Source organism: Pecten maximus, chromosome 19 (assembly GCF_902652985.1).
Source record: "Pecten maximus chromosome 19, xPecMax1.1, whole genome shotgun sequence".
Taxonomy (NCBI): Eukaryota; Metazoa; Mollusca; class Bivalvia; order Pectinida; family Pectinidae; genus Pecten; species Pecten maximus.
The window spans coordinates 28382873-28404570 of NC_047033.1; the positions used below are offsets into that span (position 1 = coordinate 28382873).

At 40.3% G+C, this 21698-nt stretch overlaps 1 protein-coding gene across 1 annotated transcript; it reads left to right on the forward strand.

The window, feature by feature from the left end:
• Positions 1-5268: 5268 nt before the first annotated feature.
• Positions 5269-19748, forward strand: LOC117317661. Its single transcript, XM_033872530.1, has 8 exons — positions 5269-5397; positions 6338-6422; positions 7185-7327; positions 12241-12525; positions 13972-14104; positions 14857-14884; positions 15389-15569; positions 16222-19748. The coding sequence occupies exons 3-8, from the start codon at positions 7217-7219 to the stop codon at positions 16489-16491; spliced, it is 1008 nt and encodes a 335-aa protein (XP_033728421.1). The 5' UTR covers positions 5269-5397; positions 6338-6422; positions 7185-7216; the 3' UTR covers positions 16492-19748.
• The last annotated feature ends 1950 nt before the right edge of the window (positions 19749-21698 follow it).

A 21698-nucleotide genomic window follows, 5' to 3' on the forward strand; every position in this document is an offset into this window, starting at 1 on the left:
TAGGGAGAACGCTTCATGTTTGATTGAATAACATAAACAATATAGCACTAAAAGATAGAAATATGAACAATTAACTTTAAACGAATTAATTAAAATGCCGTTAAGATTTCACATATTTAATACAGATAGTCTCTATCAATTAAAATACAGATATTTCTTTTTTAATTTAGATGTCTCTACAATATAAGTTGTGTTAATTAATTTATTTAATAACTACGCATGGCTGTTTTAGGGATACTTGTTTTTAGATAGTAACACACGTATAAATAGAAAACGGTGGTAGATATGATCTATATCTATTTAAAATAAATATATCTCTATTTTATGTACACAACTAAAGAAATTTAATTCAAAAGACAGATATCTCTTATTTAAATACAGATGTCTGTATTTTGCCAACAAATAGAGATATACATGATATGACTAATAAAATAATATGGGTATAACAAAACAGTTATTATACGGAGAACTAATTAAATGATCAAAGTGTGGTAATATATCCGGCCATATCTATCTGTTATGTTTGTGATTATATCCGTACATTATATCCGTACATTACATCCGTACTTTACATCCGTACATTACATCCGTACTTTACATTCGTACATTATATCCGTGCATTATATCCGTACATTATATCCGTATATTAATATCCGTACATTATATCCGAACACTATATCTGTACATTATATCTGTACATTATATCCGTGCATCATATCCGTACATTATATCCGTACAATATATCTGTACATTATATCTGTACATTATATCCGTGCATCATATCCGTACATTATATCCGTACATTATATCAGTACATTATATCCGTACATTATATCTGTACATTATATCCGTACATTATATCCGTACATTATATCCGTACATTATATCCGTACATTATATCCGTACATTGTATCCGTACATTGTATCCGGTGTACGGTGCTCCAGACTGTTGTCTATTTTAAGATGTTTACGTCCAAGGAACAATTGAATAGTAAATATGTCTAATAATCTTCCTATAGAATGAAATGTTTTCGATATACTGGAAACTGACATGTTAAAAAATGTTGAACACTTTTTCCACGATATGTTCGCTTTCAATATTTACCCAGAACAACAGTAATGCCTTCTCGTAAAAGCTCATGGACTTCAAATAGTTCCGTTTCTGCTGGCCACAGTAGATTCTCTGGAGCTTGCGATCAGAAGTCAGGAATAAAGATATATCTACCGTCGTGTGTGACAGTCGCCCGCTTGCCAAAAATGCTTGGGAGAATACTAGCTGTGTTGGGCTCCAGAATATGTTCTCTTGTATTCGAGATACTAGATATTTACGCCCAATGAAAAATGGAACAGTATTTATGTTTAATGTTTTACAACGGAATGAAACGAAAACTGGCATGTTAAAAAGAGTTCAAAACTGTTTTTACATTTGACTTACAATCAGAACAACATTAGCGCTCTCTCGTGGTTTGGAGTGTAAATACCAGTGTCAATAGAGGACGAACAATGCAGAAGAATGTCTAGAAACTGTGTTCTAGTCCAACCTGTCCAGACTTTACAATGTGCATCACCAAGAGAGGAGAAACGCAGAGTAAAGGACGACTCCTGCTTTAAAGTATATGTGATATGTCCAAAAGACCATTGATGGTTTCCTGTGATCTGTAAGGTAGCTGGGAAGTCAACATTTCTCTTTCATCAGTGCGAGTTTTAACGCTAGGATTAAGATCTTCTCTAAGAGATGATGTGAACAAATATGTTAGGACCAAGGACATCACAGTTTCTGATAAATCATGATTTTGCGTTTTGCGAGCTTTAACGAAATGGAAAAAGAGTTTCTCTTTCTCTCGGATCACATACATCCTTCCCTGATGGTACCCCCTCTCTGTCTCCCTTTCTCTCGGATCACAGACATCCTTCCCTGATGGTACCCCCTCTCTGTCTCCCTTTCTCTCGGATCACAGACCTGGTGGTACCCCCTCTCTGTCTCCCTTTCTCTCGGATCACAGACAACCTTCCCTGATGGTATCCCCTCTCCGTCTCCCTTTCTCTCGGATCACAGACATCCTTCCCTGATGGTACCCCCTCTCTGTCTCTCTTTCTCTCGGATCACAGACATCCTTCCCTGATGGTATCCCCTCTCTGTCTCCCTTTCCCTCGGATCACAGACATCCTTCCCTGATGGTACCCCCTCTCTGTCTCCCTTTCCCTCGGATCACAGACAACCTTCCCTGATGGTACCCCCTCTCTGTCTCCCTTTCCCTCGGATCACAGACAACCTTCCCTGATGGTATCCCCTCTCCGTCTCCCTTTCTCTCGGATCACAGACATCCTTCCCTGATGGTATCCCCTCTCCGTCTCCCTTTCTCTTGGATCACAGACCTCCTTCCCTGATGGTATCCCCTCTCTGTCTCCCTTTCTCTCGGATCACAGACATCCTTCCCTGATGGTACCCCCTCTCTGTCTCCCTTTCTCTCGGATCACAGACCTCCTTCCCTGATGGTATCCCCTCTCTGTCTCCCTTTCTCTCGGATCACAGACAGCCTTCCCTGATGGTACCCCCTCTCTGTCTCCCTTTCTCTCGGATCACAGACATCCTTCCCTGATGGTACCCCCTCTCTGTCTCCCTTTCTCTCGGATCACAGACATCCTTCCCTGATGGTATCCCCTCTCCGTCTCCCTTTCTCTCGGATCACAGACATCCTTCCCTGATGGTATCCCCTCTCCGTCTCCCTTTCTCTCGGATCACATACATCCTTCCCTGATGGTACCCCCTCTCCGTCTCCCTTTCTCTCGGATCACAGACATCCTTCCCTGATGGTACCCCCTCTCTGTCTCCCTTTCTCTCGGATCACAGACATCCTTCCCTGATGGTATCCCCTCTCTGTCTCCCTTTCTCTCGGATCACAGACAACCTTCCCTGGTGGTATCCCCTCTGTCTCCCTTTCTCTCAGATCAAAGACATCCTTCCCTGATGGTACCCCTCTCTGTCTCCCTTTCTCTCGGATCACAGACATCCTTCTCTGATGGTATCATCCTCCGTCTCCCTTTCTCTCGGATCACAGACAATCTTCCCTGATGGTACCCCCTCTCTGTCTCCCTTTCTCTCAGATCACAGACATCCTTCTCTGATGGTATCATCCTCCGTCTCCCTTTCTCTCGGATCACAGACATCCTTCCCTGATGGTACCCCCTCTCTGTCTCCCTTTCTCTCGGATCACAGACATCCTTTCCTGATGGTATCCCCTCTCTGTCTCCCTTTCTCTCGGAACACAGACATCCTTCCCTGATGGTATCCCCTCTCTGTCTCTCTTTCTCTCGGATCACAGACCTCCTTCCCTGATGGTACCCCCTCTCTGTCTCCCTTTCTCTCGGATCACAGACAACCTTCCCTGATGGTATCCCCTCTCTGTCTCTATTTCTTTCGGATCACAGACATCCTTCCCTGATGGTACCCCCTCTCTGTCTCCCTTTCTCTCGGATCACAGAGATCCTTCCCTGATGGTGCCCCCCTCCGTCTCCCTTTCTTTCGGATCACAGACATCCTTCCCTTCTCTCGGATCACAGACATCCTTCCCTGATGGTGCCCCCCTCCGTCTCCCTTTCTTTCGGATCACAGACATCCTTCCCTGATGGTATCCCCTCTCTGTCTCCCTTTCTCTCGGATCACAGACATCCTTCCCTGATGGTACCCCCTCTCTGTCTCCCTTTCTCTCGGATCACAGACATCCTTCCCTGATGGTATCCCCTCTCTGTCTCCCTTTCTCTCGGATCACAGACCTCCTTCCCTGATGGTATCTAATCTCTGTCTCCCTTTCTCTCGGATCACAGACAACCTTCCCTGATGGTACCCCCTCTCTGTCTCCCTTTCTCTCGGATCACAGACATCCTTCACTGATGGTATCCCCTCTCTGTCTCCCTTTCTCTCGGATCACAGACAATCTTCCCTGATGGTACCCCCTCTCTGTCTCCCTTTCTCTCGGATCACAGACCTCCTTCCCTGATGGTATCCCCTCTCTGTCTCCCTTTCTCTCGGATCACAGACAATCTTCCCTGATGGTATCCCCTCTCCGTCTCCCTTTTGTTGAAACGTCCCCCTTTTCCATATGCAGTATATTTTTGTATCTTAACTGTATAACATTTTCAATACAGTTAACTATAGAGCCATTATTTAGTGAGTATGTTATTGAATATGCATTGTGGGTGTTATCGTCCATCTCATTCTCAAGAAGATATAAGCCTTGAAATAACAAATATTTAAAATATTTATACTAGTTCTTCACAAAGGATTTGATGGAAATAACCTATTCTACTCCCTATTGATGTGACGCAAATTTTATATCTCTTTTGTAGCTACTTCAATATGGCAACGTCTATTATTATTTATTTATTTATTTATCTATTTATTTATTGTTATTTGCTTGTTTGTTTTTGTCAATTTCAACCGGTTTCGACTTTTTTGAACGGATACCATTGGAAATACGCCTGTTAAGGTTGATGGTTATCCTAGGAAATGGTAAATGAAAAAGCTAACAATTTTTATCCAATTTCCCATTGTTTTACTTTAAAGAACCCCAACAATTGATATAAGGCTCAAATTTGCTATAATCATGAATTGCTATTTTTATTACTGTGTTTTTGTGAATTTTGTCTGTCTGTCTGTCTGTCTGTCTGTCTGTCTGTCTGTCTCTGTCTGTCTGTTTCTGTCTGTCTCTCTCTCTCTCTCTCTCTCTCTCTCTGTATCTCTCTGTCTCTGTCTGTCTGTCTGTCTGTCTGTCTGTCTGTCTGTCTGTCTGTCTGTCTGTCTGTCTCTCTCTCTCTCTCTCTCTCTCTCTCTCTCTCTCTCTCTCTCTCTCAAATTGATGGATTCTTTGGCGTACAAGCAAACGACGGACAAATCTCCCAGGTTGGAGAGTTTTTTTTATATTCTATTAGAGATGAATATCTCCCCGTTGAGACATGTGTTTTTGTTTATATTCTATTATAGGTATATCACTAGATTGATTATGAAATACATTGTAAATACCGTAATAATGAATTTGTAATGTCAGGGACGTATAATTGTTTTAGCGATAATACTACATAGGATAAAAGGAAATCGTGTTCCTGGTAGTGTTAAATCACGTAAACAAATCCGAAAAGTTATTACACACACTAACGGCTAGGTACCTAGTTGTGAAGTATATCGACTGGCGTTCTTATTACTCTCAACTAGCTCAGTGTACGTACAGTGGGATTTATAATACAATGTACCCGTCACGCCCTGCTGAGGTCGATATCTATTTATAGCACTAGTCTCTCTGTGACGACGAGGAAATATTTCTTCAGAAACCCACCTGTCAGATCGGGGTCGACTTCACCGTGAATCTGACCTCTGGCCAGCAGCTGAAACTAATCTCGCAGGTAAGGCGATTTTACCCACCTTTAAACAGTTCAGACGGGCGAATATATCTCACAAAAATGTAGTAGATGTGGACTGTTTATTGTGGATAAGAAATATCAATAATCATAATTTACTTACAGGTGCCAAGTTTGGTGTTTCGCAATTACATTATATGTACACACGTCGATCTACAGCAACGTATATAAACGGTGCCTTGTTTTTGAGGAGTTGAAATTTAAATCTATGGTACATTGTGCTTGATATGATTATTTATAATATGTCTGTCATATTGAATTTTTTTAACGAAGGAAGACATGTACAACACCATGTACATATGTATGTTACTGGAGGGGCCAGGCCTAGATCTTATCAGTGCTATTTATAAGTTGCTGGTGTTGTGATGTAAACAAACCATGGTCAGTATATACTTGACCACTTATAGAAATGTGTGATCGATAAAAATAATGTACACACGGGTTATGGACTGTACAAAGAAAGGGAGGGTTCATTCACGCACACACACACACACACACACCCACTCACACACACGTATACAGGCTGACCTCAAACTGGTCAGAACAATAATTGGCTTGGGTTTAATTTAGTAGTGCTAAATAGTGAAAAAATACGGGTGAGCTGATAACTATTAATGTATTCATAGCAGTATGAAATGAGAAGTACCTCGAGAAAGATAGGTATTCAATCTTCATTTGGTACATGACATTTAAAACTTGGTAAAAGTAAGAGAGAGATTGACTTATAAAGCTGTCTATTGTACAGTGATACAGAGACAAACCACCAAAGTCAGACCACCAGTGGGAGGGGCTAAACTGGACATAGTGACATCATCAGTTGTGTTATATATATACATTATAGTTATAGAAGTGTTTATGAGACTAAAAAGTATACTTGCATTCTGTGGTGGAATGTTTATCTTTATTATATTATGTTTTTTTATAGGAAATCATTTAACCAAGAGCTGCTGTACTTGAACCAAGTGATACAGGACCTCTGGGCCTCTTGTTTATATAAGTACTTGAACCAAGTGAGTGATACATATCCCCTTGGCCTTTTATTTATAGGAGTACTTGAACCAAGTGAGCGATACAGGCCCTCTGGGTCTCTTGTTTATTAGATTATTTGAACCAGGTGAGTCATACAGGCCCCAGGGCCTCTTGTTTATTGGAGTACTTGAACCAGGTAAGTGATACAGGCCCCAGGGCCTCTTGTTTATTAGAGTACTTGAACAAAGTAAGTGATACAGGCCCCAGGGCCTCTTGTTTATTGGAGTACTTGAACCAAGTGAGTGATACAGGCCCTCTTGGCCTTTTGTTTATTGGAGTACTTGAACAAGGTGAGCGATACAGGCCCAAGGGCATCTTGTTTATTGGAGTACTTGAACCAGGTGAGCGATACAGGCCCCCTGGGCCTTTTTTTTATAGGAGTACTTGAACAAAGTAAGTGATACAGGCCCCAGGGCCTCTTGTTTATTGGAGTACTTGAACCAGGTAAGAGATACAGGCCCCATGGCCTCTTGTTTATTGGAAATTTTCAACTAGAGTACTTAACCAGACTGCTTATATTATCACCTGTCACTGATTCTCGCTGGAAAAACCTGGCTTTGACCTTATAACTTTAATTTGGTGACCTTGTGACCCACTGACTTATAATTGTAACTGTGATCTTTGACCTTGTCATCAACTGAACTATAAAATCAGTGATTATACCTATACTGTGTAGAGTATACACTAAGTTTGTATCACTGATTCTTTGCATGACCTTTGACCTTTCCCTAACCCTTTTCCAGGCACCTGAGACCTGAACTTACTTTAAGACAAGATGGGAGAAATTCCAACCGTCGCAAAAGTGGTCATTTTTGTGGTAGGGTTAGGAGCCTTACTGATTGCTATACTTGTTCCTATGAGTTTTAGTTACCTGGAATACTACGAGGTATGTATGACTTATGTATAAAATTGACCCCAGGGAGTGGGGGAGGGGATGGTGAAGGGGGGTGGGGAGGGGATGTTGTAGGGGGTGGGGGAGGGGATGTTGTAGGGGGTGGGGAGGGATGTTGTAGGGGTGGGGAGGGGATGTTGTAGGGGTGGGGAGGGGATGTTGTAGGGGTGTGGAGGGGATGTTGTAGGGAGGGGATGTTGTAGGGGGTGGGGAGGGGATTGTGGGGGGTCGGGGAGGGGATGTTGTAAGGGGTCTGGGGGAGGGTGTAGCGGGTAGGCGAGGGGATGTAGGGGGTGGGGAGGGGATGTTGTAGGGGTGGGGAGGGATGTTGTATGGGTGGGGAGGGGATGTAGGGATGGGGAGGGGATGTTGTAGGGGGTGGGGAGGGGATGTTGTAGGGGTGGGGAGGGGATGTTGTAGGGGTGGGGAGGGGATGTTGTAGGGGGGGGGAGGGGATGTTGTAGGGGGTGGGGAGGGGATGTTGTAGGGGGTGGGGAGGGGATGTTGTAGGGGTGGGGAGGGGATGTTGTAGGGGGTGGGGACTTGGGGATGGCTTGTAGGGGTGGGGAGGGATGTGTAGGGGTGGGGAGGGGATGTTGTAGGGGTGGGGAGGGGATGTTGTAGGGGTGGGGAGGGGATGTTGTAGGGGGTGGGGAGGGGATGTTGTAGGGGTGGGGAGGAGATGTTGTAGGGGTGGGGAGGGGGTGGTGTAGGGGTGGGGGTTATATGAGGTGTCTATGTCCTCTGTATAAAATTCACCTCAGAGTAGGGGAAGGATGGTGTAGGGGTGGGATGATAGTTGATATTGAATGGATGAAGAGGGGCACTTTGTTTGGGATATGATTACTACAGCAGGGGTAGGTGGTGGTATGGTTACTACAGCAGGGGTAGGTGGTGGTATGGTTACTACAGCAAGGGTAGGTGGTGGTATGGTTACTACAACAGGGGTAGGTGGTGATATGATTACTACAACAGGGGTAGGTGGTGGTATGGGATATCATTACTACAGCAGGGGTAGGTGGTGGTATGGTTACTACAGCAGGGGTAGGTGGTGGTATGGTTACTACAGTGGGGTAGGTGGTGGTATGGTTACTACAGCAGGGGTAGGTGGTGGTATGATTACTACAGCAGGGGAAGGTGGTGGTATGGTTACTACAGCAGGGGTAGGTGGTGGTATGGTTACTACAGCAGGGGTAGGTGGTGATATGATTACTACAGCAGGGGTAGGTGGTGGTATGGTTACTACAGCAGGGGTAGGTGGTGGTATGGTTACTACAGCGGGGGTAGGTGGTGGTATGATTACTACAACAGGGGTAGGTGGTGGTATGGTTACTACAGCAGGGGTAGGTGGTGGTATGATTACTACAGCGGGGGTAGGTGATGGTATGATTACTACAGCAGGGGTAGGTGGTGATATGGTTACTACAGCAGGGGTAGGTGGTGGTATGATTACTACAGCAGGGGTAGGTGGTGGTATGGTTACTACAGCGGGGGTAGGTGGTGGTATGATTACTACAGTAGGGGTAGGTGGTGGTATGATTACTGTAGTAGGGGTAGGTGGTGGTATGGTTACTACAGCAGGGGTAGGTGGTGGTATGGTTACTACAGTGGGGTAGGTGGTGGTATGATTACTACAGCAGGGGTAGGTGGTGGTATGGTTACTACAGCAGGGGTAGGTGGTGGTATGATTACTACAGCAGGGGTAGGTTGTGGTATGATTACTGTAGTAGGGGTAGGTGGTGGTATGGTTACTACAGCAGGGGTAGGTGGTGGTATGGTTACTACAGCAGGGGTAGGTGGTGGTATGATTACTACAGCAGGGGTAGGTGGTGGTATGATTACTACAGCAGGGGTAGGTGGTGATATGGACAGCAGGGGTAGGTGGTGGTATGATTACTACAGCAGGGGTAGGTGGTGGTATGATTACTACAGCAGGGGTAGGTGGTGATATGATTACTACAGCAGGGGTAGGTGGTGGTATGATTACTACAGCTGGGGTAGGTGGTGGTATGGGTACTACAGCAGGGGTAGGTGGTGGTATGATTACTACAGCAGGGGTAGGTGGTGGTATGATTACTACAGCAGGGGTAGGTGGTGGTATGGTTACTACAGCAGGGGTAGGTGGTGGTATGGTTACTACAGCAGGGGTAGGTGGTGGTATGATTACTACAGCGGGGGTAGGTGGTGGTATGATTACTACAGCAGGGGTAGGTGGTGGTATGGTTACTACAGTGGGGGTAGGTGGTGGTATGGTTACTACAGCAGGGGTAGGTGGTGGTATGGTTACTACAGCAGGGGTAGTTGGTGGTATGGTTACTACAGCAGGGGTAGGTGGTGATATGGATAGCAGGGGTAGGTGGTGATATGGGATATGATTACTACAGCAGGGAGAGTTAGTGGTATGGGGTACATATGCCAGGGTGAGGAAATGAGATGGTGAGTATGATTTGGGAGTGAGACAGTGAGTATGAGATGAGGAAGTGAGATGTTTAGTATGAGATTGGAGGTGTGATGGTGATGATGATATTGGATAAGATGTCTAAAATCAAAGCTGGAAGGGGAAATATGTTTGTGAATGTTATCTTTTTAAAATCAAACATTTAACTTGAAATTGTATCAAATATACATAACAATAATGTTCTCAGGAGGAAAAGTAATTTGTAAGTGAGTGTCTTATGATGGTCATGGATCCCCGCCCCAATTTTTGTCCCTTTGAAAATAAGAATGCTGTTCAGCGAGAGAAAATGTTGATATTTTTGTTTCAGTGCATCCACATTCCTATAAATACAACTGATTTTTTGAATGATCAAAAACTCTCTTGATTTTCTTTAGAAAAGCCATTTTCTTTCAGTAAAAATGCATTTCTTCCAAAATATACATACATGTACATGTTGAAGTTGTAAAAAATATGATGAAATGTTCAGGTTTTGAAAAATTTCCATTTTAAATTGTAATATTACGTAAGTTATTATTTAAGGCTGCTAAGGTGTTATTTATCCTTCTGTAAATATATTGATCTCCCTTTATTGTATTTAGAGTTATGCCCCTTTTATAAATAATTTATTATTACAAATTTTTCTTTAGTGTTATGTCCCCTTGTATGTTATATTTTTCTTGGTTGTAATTTGAGTTATGTCCCCTTGTATGTTATATTTTTCTTGGTTGTAATTTGAGTTAACCTAATAGTAAAGCACCCATATAAAATGCTTATGATATATATTGACATAGCAATACCAGCAACAAATATACTTAAGCATCATTCTTGTTTCATATCTCATGAAACCAGGTGAGCGATACAGGCCCTCTGGGCCTCTTGTTTAAGGCTGCTATGGTGTTGTCCTTGCAATTTCAAGAATTGTACCTACTGCCCCCATTGCATGATTGTAAAAGGTGACTAAATTCTACACAACATTGTTCATTTAATGTCACCCTTGACATATTTATTGGCCTTAAGTTTAGCATTCACCACTGAGAACATGGCTTTGAGCTGTATCCCCTGGCCAAAACGTATCAGAATCTATAAAAATGGTAGTTTCCACTCTAGTTAATCGCTTAGTATCGCTGAGTGGGACAGCTAGTTTGCCTTTTGTGAGTATAATGTGACCAGGTGGGGTATCCTGCTGGGTATACTCGGCAGTATGTTTCATACTTTCAGTATGTTGCACTATAAAGTTTGGCATCAGTTCTGTGCTATCACAAGGAGACAAATACAAGCATATCGCAGCCTCCCAAAACACACACTCACCGCACACAGAGGACAAATACAGGCATATCGCAGCCTCCCTAAACACACACTCACCGCACACAGAGGACACACAGAGGACACATAGAGGACACATAGAGACACACAGAGGACACACAGAGGACACATAGAGGACACATAGAGGACACATAGAGACACACAGAGGACACATAGAGGACACACAGAGGACACACAGAGGACACATAGAGGACACATAGAGACACACAGAGGACACACAGAGTACACATAGAGGACATATAGAGACACACAGAGGACACACAGAGGACACATAGAAGACACATAGAGACACACAGAGGACACATAGAGGACACACAAATGACACATAGAGACACACAGAGGACACATAGAGGACACACAAATGACACATAGAGGACACATAGAGACACACAGAGGACACACAGAGGACACATAGAGACATACAGAGGACACATAGAGACACACAGAGGACACATAGAAGACACACAGAGGACACACAGAGGACACATAGAGGACACATAGAGACACAGAGGACACACAGAGGACACACAGAGACATACAGAGGACACACAGAGGACACATAGAGGACACATAGAGACACACAGAGGACACACAGAGGACACATAGAGGACACATAGAGACACACAGGGGACACATAGAGGAAACATAGAGACACACACAGGACACACACAGGACCCGCCCTTAAACGACATTAGATGTTAATAGATTAAACAATACAAAAACAAAAGCAAACCATTATAACAAACTTTCTGGTGTACCAATCACTGGTATTACTTTCCTTCAGTTTACCAATTTCTGATACTACAGTAAAATTTATGGTCATTTGTTGTTTTGTGAAATATATTTATCTCCCTGTAGAGTTATGCCCCTTACATATTTTGCTATAACATAGTTACCTCCCTTAGTTCACAGATTTCTGATAATACAGCAGATTTGTTGGTCATTTGCTGTTTTGCAAAAAAAAAAATTTCTCTTTAGAGTTATGCCCCTTTTGTATTTTGCTATAACATACTTACCTCCCTTAGTTTACTGATTTCTGATACTTCAGGAGATTTCTTGGCCACTTACAATTTTTGAGGCGAATTGATATCCATTTTGTATATAATGAAGAGTTCCTTAACACATTTTGCATTATTGTTTTCTAAAGTATGGATTCCTGCGACAGAAGTCCACAGGCACCGTGACACTCGATAAAGTGTATACATCGGGACGAACGTATACAGGACCAGATGTTGAGTTCAAAATCTTTCAAGCCGATGCCCATAAGGTAGAACTTGACGATATCACTGTTTTTACGGCTGACAAGCTGGAGGTTGGTGTGACAATCTACTTTCAATATTTCTTGAGGAAGGAGGACCTTACCCTTCTACATGCTGCGTACGACCTTTACTATGAAGACGTCATGAAATCTAGTGCAACAGATGCAGTTAAGGTAAAGCCAAGAAGCACAATAACCAAAAATATTTAAATTGTAGAATACGACGGCCCATATACACATAAGCACTTAATGTTTGCCTGCAGTTTCCTACAATGTGTCATCGAAAAACTGCATATGCAGTTACGGACCAACACTTCGTTGTAAGAATAAACAAAAAAGCAAAGCAAAATCTAATGACGAAATGTGTCCGACACTGGGCAAAAAAACAACGTTTTTGGAAACCTTGCACAAACATCAGTTGCTTATGTGTGTATTGTCTAGGCGTATATGGGACTGTCATAGTAGAACTGAAAGTTTCAAAGTATACAATGATATCTGTGTTGTGAGATTTTATTATGTCATATGACCCGATGTGATGACCTATAGTCATTGTGTTTTGCCCCGTCTTCGTGCGTCGTGCGTTAACTTTTAACATTTCAAACTTCTGAAGTTCCACCAGTGAGATTCAGCTCCAGCTTACTTGAAGTAATCCTGAGATGGTCTTGACCAAGTGTTACTTTTTGGGCCGGTCTGATATCCAAGATGGCTGCCATGATAGCCATCTTGAAAAACACATTTTTAACTTCTTTTCCAGTTCCACTGGTGCCTTTCAATTTGTGGAGATGTTAAAGAAGGGCAGCCAACAAAGTGTTGTTATTTTCTGGCCATGGCGGCCATTTTGTAATATGATTTCACAATCATGGTTTTCCTGAAGAACACATATTTCAAACTTCTTCTCAAGTTTTACCACTTGGATTCAGCTGAAACTTGCCTGAAATGATCCTGAGATAATCCTGACCAAGTGTTGTTATTTTTTGGCTTGATCAGAAATCCAAGATGGCCATCGTGGCAGCCATCTTGCAAAACACATTTTTCTCTAGTTCCAATTGTGCCATTGAGCTGAAAATTAGTTAGGGTATTAAGGAAGGGGAAGGAGATAGTCCTGACCAAGTGTTGCTATTTTTCAAGTTGGTCTGAAATCCAAGATGGCCACCACGGCAGCCATGGCCAACAGTACCTCTATACTTGATACTGATTATGTATACTTCAATAGTACAAGGGACTTTTGGCCTTTTGGCCTTTTGTCATTTGAATGACACTAAAATTCAAGCGAAACTTTTTCTTTTTCTTTTCAATTTTGATATAATTACGGTTTAGATTTATTCTGAAGAGTTTTTTCTCAAATGATTAACTTTTCTTTCTCAGTGATAAATTAACCTCATATTCTGTTGTTATTTACAAGTGTGATCAACTTTAATAATGTTGGACACTGGTAAAACTGGTGGATTTCCCTCCATAATAATGCAGAGGGTAACTTCTTCTTGAACTAGCAGCATAACAGTAGCATTTATGGATGCATGAACACACTCAATTTTTATTCACAGATTTCCATGTTGTTTCTTTCATGCTAAGATAATGACATGTTTTCTATTTTACATTGTCAAATACTTAATTCTACAGGGTGCAACAACGACATTTAATACAAAGCAAATGATCACAGACCGGAAATTGTTAGAGGAAACTATATATACTGCCGTGAGAGAGAGGCTCGGCGGAACATGTTGTAGACAGGACTGTTCCTCTTTCCTAAATGGTAAACATTTACATATTTATACACAAATATGCCATATGTCATAAGATATTGGATAGTTAAATACACCAGGGCAGAATTAGTTAAATAGCAGTCATATATTGTCTTGAAATTAGTGCAATTTTGAATATTTTGTTTCTGTTCTTGAAAAAAAAAAATTTTAAAACTTTTTTTAAAACTTTCAAATAAATATATCAACATCCTATTACACTAATCTCCATACATAACTATAAATAGTCGTCAGCTATAAACCCTGCAGAACAAAGCATTTACACATAAATTGATGATGATTTCCCCACAATGTGCCCTGTCAGCTGTAAACACTACAGTATCAAACATGTACACATTAATTGATGATCGTTTCCCCACAGTGTGCCCCGTCCACTGTAAACCCTACAGTATATGTCACATTAACTGATGATGATTTCCCCACAGCGTGCCCCGTCGGCTGTAAACCCTACAGTATATGTCACATTAATTGATGATGATTTCCCCACAGCGTGCCCCGTCGGCTGTAAACCCTACAGTATATGTCACATTAATTGATGATGATTTCCCCACAGCGTGCCCCGTCGGCTGTAAACCCTACATTATATGTCACATTAATTGATGATGATTTCCCCACAGCGTGCCCCGTCGGCTGTAAACCCTACAGTATATGTCACATTAATTGATGATGATTTCCCCACAGCGTGCCCCGTCGGCTGTAAACCCTACATTATATGTCACATTAATTGATGATGATTTCCCCACAGCGTGCCCCGTCGGCTGTAAACCCTACATGTAGTACATGTCACATTAATTGATGATGATTTCCCCACACCGTGCCCCGTCCACTGTAAACCCTACAGTACATGTCACATTAATTGATGATGATTTCCCCGTCGGCTGTAAACCTACAGTACATGTCACATTAATTGATGATGATTTCCCCACAGCGTGCCCCGTCGGCTGTAAACCCTACAGTACATGTCACATTAATTGATGATGATTTCCCCACAGCGTGCCCCATCCACTGTAAACCCTACAGTACATGTCACATTAATTGATGATGATTTCCCCACACCGTGCCCCATCCACTGTAAACCCTACAGTACATGTCACATTAATTGATGATGATTTCCCCACAGCGTGCCCCGTCCACTATAAACCCTACAGTACATGTACACATTAACTGATGATAATTTCCCCACAGCGTGCCCCGTCCACTGTAAACCCTACAGTACACTCACATTAATTGATCATGATTTCCCCACAGCGTGCCCCTGTCGGCTGTAAACCCTACAGTACATGTGAGACCGCTGACAAAGGCCTGTTTGCAGATGTGCGGTATTTCCAGCTTGGTGAAGTGACCATCTCGGAATCTGTAAAAGAACGTTACATGGAGGCTCTGGTCCTTTTGGAGGAGGCTGAGGCTGAACTGCTCAAACAGGAAGCTCAGGTTATCAGGAAAAACACTACAGCAATTGTAAGTTCATAGGTCATTGGCCATCATAGCGATAATAAACACTAAGGTCATAGGTCACATTTTAAGCAAATTATTCATGGTCATGGTCCATGCCATTTCTTTAAAAGTTCCTGAAGGATATTTTCTCAAATTCCATGTATCGATTACATTTAGTCTTTGGGGGAAGGCATGCTCTATTTTGAGGCTGATTGGAATACAAAATGGCTGATGGGCCGCCATCTTGAATTTTTTTTAAATTGGTTTTTCTTTGTCCCTGGTGGTGCATATTGAATTATGAGGCTGTGAAAATACATGAATCTGATGTTGACAGCAGCAATGTGATTGGCTAATGGAAAGGTCACATGAGCATGACCTTGATCAGAGAACCATCAGGCATAGTACGTAATAAACGTAGCCATGTAACAGCTGATTTTAATAAGATTGAAATACATGCATCACCCACGGATGCTGTGCAGAGTTCTATAATCAAGTTACTGCAACCTTCATTTAAGGTCAAAAGTCAAATGAGTAAAAAATTTTACATTCAAATTTGGCAATCAAATCTAGATGAAACTTTACCGGTATGCATTATTTCTGAATATAATAAGGGGAGATGGGCGACATATAGGTTTTTATCCACAGAATCAAATCTCTGTTTTATATTGATTTCTAGATACAAAGAACTGAGAATGAGGCTTCTGAGATACAGGAACAGGGTACGGCCGAGGCTGCTTACATAAAGTCGGTTGCAAGTGCAAATTATACCGCCATCATTGAAACTGCACGCAGCGAGGGACTTAAAGCAGTATTTAACAGGCTAGCGGTCACTGATCAGCAGTATAAAAGTAGCTTCGACTATCTACGTACGCTGAGAGGGTTGACCCACGTCCACCTTACTGTCGACTTCCAGCAGCTCATTGCTGGAAACTTTGGCTCAAACTAAGGAAGACAACATTCATTTTTTTTAATAATTTTACAGGAGACTGTGAATGGAGGAATAGGGAAATTTAGTAGAATATCTTAATTAAAGAAATTGAAATTGTATTCTTATAATTTTAGAGAAACAGCATTTTTCATGGCGTTACCATCTGGAGATATATGTGTGATACCTTATTTTTTAGGAACAAGGGAGGTTACTCTCATTCCAACTCAGGGTGACAGTTAATAAGTCAAAAAGAGCAGAAATCTTTTAGTGTTTTAGCATTAAAGTTATTCTGCTGATTTATGATTGCGCTAATTATTATACTTTATGACCTTGTCCATAACGTAGCATACTTGGTTTGCTAATTCATCGTTTTGTTACCGTAGTCTGTTTAGATTCTTATGTGCAAAAATTTGAGTACGCCAGAACATATACGTTCATGGTAATATCTAGTTTAAATAGCATAAATTCAGAAGATGTGATATGGTGTCCAAATTTGGAATTTACTTCAATAACTTCAACTTCAATTTCAGTTTATTTATTGACCTTGAGCTTTACAGCTCATCAGTACAAACATGTATAACAATTCGTACACTGTTCAGTTGGCGGGCACTGCATGATAGCAGTGTAGAACAAACAAAATAAATTGTGTAGAGAATGGACAATTCAAAATTAGGGGATATACATTAAATCATAGACATACTTTTTCGTATTTGTGTAGCATCATATAAATACTTACTCTGCATTGACAAATCTTTGAAATTAGTTACATATTAGTTGGGTCAACTTGACTACAGATGGGTTTTTCCAGTAGTACTATTTTTTAATACATCTTAATCTTAGGGTTACCAAGGCCAGTCTAGAGTATCTAGAGTATGTAGTAAAATTTGGTATTTTTTTTTTACATACATATACATACTGTATACAGAAAAATAATGAAATTAAAAACACTCCAATTATTTTCAAGATTTTAGATGAAAGCACTTTTTTATTACAAATCATCCAGAAAAAATATATATTCAACATGACAACATTTTCAGGCATATATATACGGTATGTATGTATACAACACAAGATATTGTCCAAATTCAATGTTAGTTCCTACCTCATCAATATCATGGTATGGCAATGTATTAACATCTTATACAATAAAATTAATTTGATTGACAGCTGACATCTTTTCTTTATGAATGGAGTCTGTACCTTAAATGGTTAGTCTGTACCTTTTATGGTTAATATTAACTGTCCTCTGACCGAACTTGTCACACCTGGTAAAACTGACCAAATTCATTAAAAGTTGAAAGACATAATGTATAAGATTGCATGTGTTAATCTGACAATAATGAATATATGAAATAATATGATGACTAAAGGTAAAATTTATATGTAGGTATGGAAAAAATAACCTCAGATGGTAAAATTTAAGGTGGCCAGTGATATTAAAATAGTTCTGATGTACAGTATATGAAAATGATGAAAACAGGTTGTAGGATGAAATGTTGATGTTAAGAATGAGTTCTCATTATACTTATACTTATTACTTATACAATATATTTCAATAATCTTAACAAGAGATAAATTCTAACTATAGATATAGTCTGATAAGGGACATAACTCATTCTAAATATAGATATAGTCTGATAAGGGGGACAACCTTTTCTTACTAGATATAGTCTGATAAGGGAGATAACTCATTCTGACTATAGATATAGTCTGATAAGGGACATAACTCATTCTAAATATAGATATAGTCTGATAAGGGACATAACTCATTCTGACTATAGATATACATATACATGTAGTCTGATAAGGGGGACAACTCATTCTGACTATAGATATAGTCTGATAAGGGAGCTAACTCATTCTAACTAGATATAGTCTGATAAGGGGGACAACCTTTTCTTACTAGATATAGTCTGATAAGGGAGATAACTCATTCTGACTATAGATATACATATACATGTAGTCTGATAAGGGGGACAACTCATTCTGACTATAGATATACATATACATGTAGTCTGATAAGGGGGACAACTCATTCTGACTAGACACTTTAGGAAACATTTCAGACTTAGTTGTAGCACTGGCTTAGATACATGTTTTGTATGACAGATCTCACTAAATATCCATTGGATTAGTTACATGTACAAATGTAATTACAAAAGTATGGGAAATCTCAATAACATCCATCGGACTTGTAGTTACATGTACAAATGTAATTACAAAAGTATGGGAAATCTCAATAACTTCCATCGGACTTGTAGTTACATCGAATTACATGCAATTTCTGTCATTTTGACGAAAGTACAACAAAGTCAATACTCTGAGCATTACCTCATGGCATATTGTTGATTGTGTGATATTTTTGTTTGATATTAAAAGATGATGCAAGAACAAATACTCGGGTACTTGTGAATAATTTTTGTCATTAAGATGCCAGTTCTGATTTATAATGCTCTATTTTCTTGTCTTTTTTCTTCGTTTTTATTATTTTCTTCTGTAAAACCCATGCATAATCATGAGAGGTCTTTAGGAGTATAATGATATACATGTGTTAAAGCATTAGCATAAAAAGGGGAGATAAATCCTGGAAGAGCTGAAACAGGGGAAGTAACTCTTCTTAAAAAATATAATGATATTAAGGAGTTTTAAGAAATACCTGGAATAAAACTTACCTGTAAATGTTATACATACCTGTATATGGACCATGGATTGGGAATTTTTGCCAAGTCCCTATGGTTGGATTTAACTTATTTATTTGTTTTTGTAATTTGTCAAGAAAAGTGATATTTTTGATACAATGTACATACGGTATGTCAACACTAAAATCTTAACAAAATTAATTTGAATTTTGATGACTTAAGTATAACAATGTATAAAAGTGTTATTCAAGTTAACAAAAGATCATTTATGTTAACATATGTTCCTCATAACATTTCACTGCCTTTTGAGTTAGTTCCATAAATGGTATTTCCTTTCTCTTATTCCATGTTTTGTGAATTTGTCAGCCATGGTTTCAGTTTTTGAAACAATAAGATGCCAATAAGGCATTTAATTCAATGTAATTTAAATCAATTTAATTTATTACATATAACTGTAAGTAGGAAGAATGAGTGAATATTCTAAAAAGTAATGACTTGGCAAAAAATATGGCTAACTTGAAAGGCAGTGATTTCACTTGGACACTAATTTTTTAGTGAGAATCTTTATCATAACTATCGTACCATTTGTCAAGTTTGTATTTGTTGATGAATAAATTATGTATTGTTATTTTCAAATTGTCTTTCTTTAATGGTCCATTGTCAGCAATTCTTCATATTTCTTAAATTCTTTTTACAGTTTCATTAGGACTGCCTTATACAAACTTTTATTTGTTTATAGATATGAAGATCAGTATGGCTGCCAGGAAGCCTTCTTGGATTTCAATATAAAGGTTTAAAATTTATATTTCTCAGAGGCTCTAAACATAAATATCATTATCTTACTTCAGACTTCACAAAATGGTTCACCTCTGTTGGTTCATACCGAAATTAAGGAAGGCCTCCATTGGTAGTCTCTAAGATAGCTCAGGGATGGTTGCCATTATTCACAAATACATATGTAAGCCCCATTCCGAAAAAAATACGCTAAGCATTAGTGTAAGGGTTTGGTGCTGTATTTATCCTCAAATAAGCCCTCCTTTAGTCTAAGGGTTTAGTACTGTATTTATCCTCAAATAAGCCCCCTCTTTTGGTGTACAAGTTTGGTACTGTATTTATCCTCATATAAGCCCCCTCTTTTAGTGTACAAGTTTGGTACTGTTTCTATCCTCATATAAGCCCCCTCCCCGGTGTTTAAAAATTGGTACTGTATTCATCCTCAGGTAAGTCCCCTTCCCTGGTGTAAAAGTTTAGTGCTATATAATTATTTATTCTCAAATAAGTCATCTCCCAGAAGGAGCTAATTTGAGGATTAATACGGTACTAAACTTTTACACTAAGGAAGGGGCATATTTTTTAATAGATTTCATAAGATTTAGGAGGTCGTATGTCACATTGGTAACATGCTTTTCACCTTTGCGTCCAAGGTTCATTTCTCCGATCCGACATTTAAGGTTTCTTAAAGTGATTGATACAAGTTTCGTGGTTTATTAGCTCACCGGCTACGAGTAACTGAGAGCTAATGCTGTGCCCCCGGTGTCGGCGTCCTACCCCAGTTTAAAGTTGTTGGGGTAAGTTTTTAGCCCACCATCATCAGATGGTGGGCTGTTCAAATCGCCCTGCGTCCGTGGTCCGTCGTCCGTCCGTCCGTCCGTCCGTCCGTCCCTCCGTCCGTCCGTCCCTCCGTCCGTAAACAATTCTTGTTATCGCTATTTCTCAGAAAGTACTGAAGGGATCTTTCTCAAATTTCATATGTAGGCTCCCCTTGGTGCCTAGATATGCATATTGCGATTTGAGACCAATCTGAAAACAACATGGCCGACAGGCAGCCATCTTGGATTTTGACAATTGAAGTTTGTTATCGCTATTTCTGAGAAAGTACTGAATGGATCTTTCTGAAATTTCATATGTAGGTTTCCCTTGGTGCCTTGTTATGCATATTGCGTTTTGAGACCAATCTGAAAACAACATGGCCGACAGGCAGCCATCTTGGATTTTGACAATTGAAGTTTGTTATCGCTATTTCTGAGAAAGTACTGAAGGGATCTTCCTCAAATTTCATATGCAGGTTCCCCTTGGTGCCTAGTTATGCATATTGCGTTTTGAGACCAATCTGAAAACAACATGGCCGACAGGCAGCCATCTTGGATTTTGACAATTGAAGTTTGTTATCGCTGTTTCTGAGAAAGTACTGAAGGGATCTTTCTCAAATTTCATATGCAGGTTCCCCTTGGTGCCTAGTTATGCATATTGCGTTTTGAGACCAATCTGAAAACAACATGGCCGACAGGCAGCCATCTTGGATTTTGACAATTGATGTTTGTTATCGCTATTTCTGAGAAAGTACTGAAGGGATCTTCCTCAAATTTCATATGCAGGTTCCCCTTGGTGCCTAGTTATGCATATTGCGTTTTGAGACCAATCTGAAAACAACATGGCCGACAGGCAGCCATCTTGGATTTTGACAATTGAAGTTTGTTATCGCTATTTCTGAGAAAGTACTGAATGGATCTTTCTGAAATTTCATATGTAGGTTTCCCTTGGTGCCTAGTTATGCATATTGCGTTTTGAGACCATTCTGAAAACAAC

Bases quoted from the DNA above. Each gene is read 5' to 3' on its own strand.
- LOC117317661 (XM_033872530.1), top strand. From the start codon at position 7,217: ATGGGAGAAATTCCAACCGTCGCAAAAGTGGTCATTTTTGTGGTAGGG. The intron at 12,526-13,971 runs GTAAAGCCAAGA...TTAATTCTACAG, and splicing joins GTGCAACAGATGCAGTTAAG to GGTGCAACAACGACATTTAA. The intron at 15,570-16,221 runs GTAAGTTCATAG...ATTGATTTCTAG, and splicing joins GGAAAAACACTACAGCAATT to ATACAAAGAACTGAGAATGA.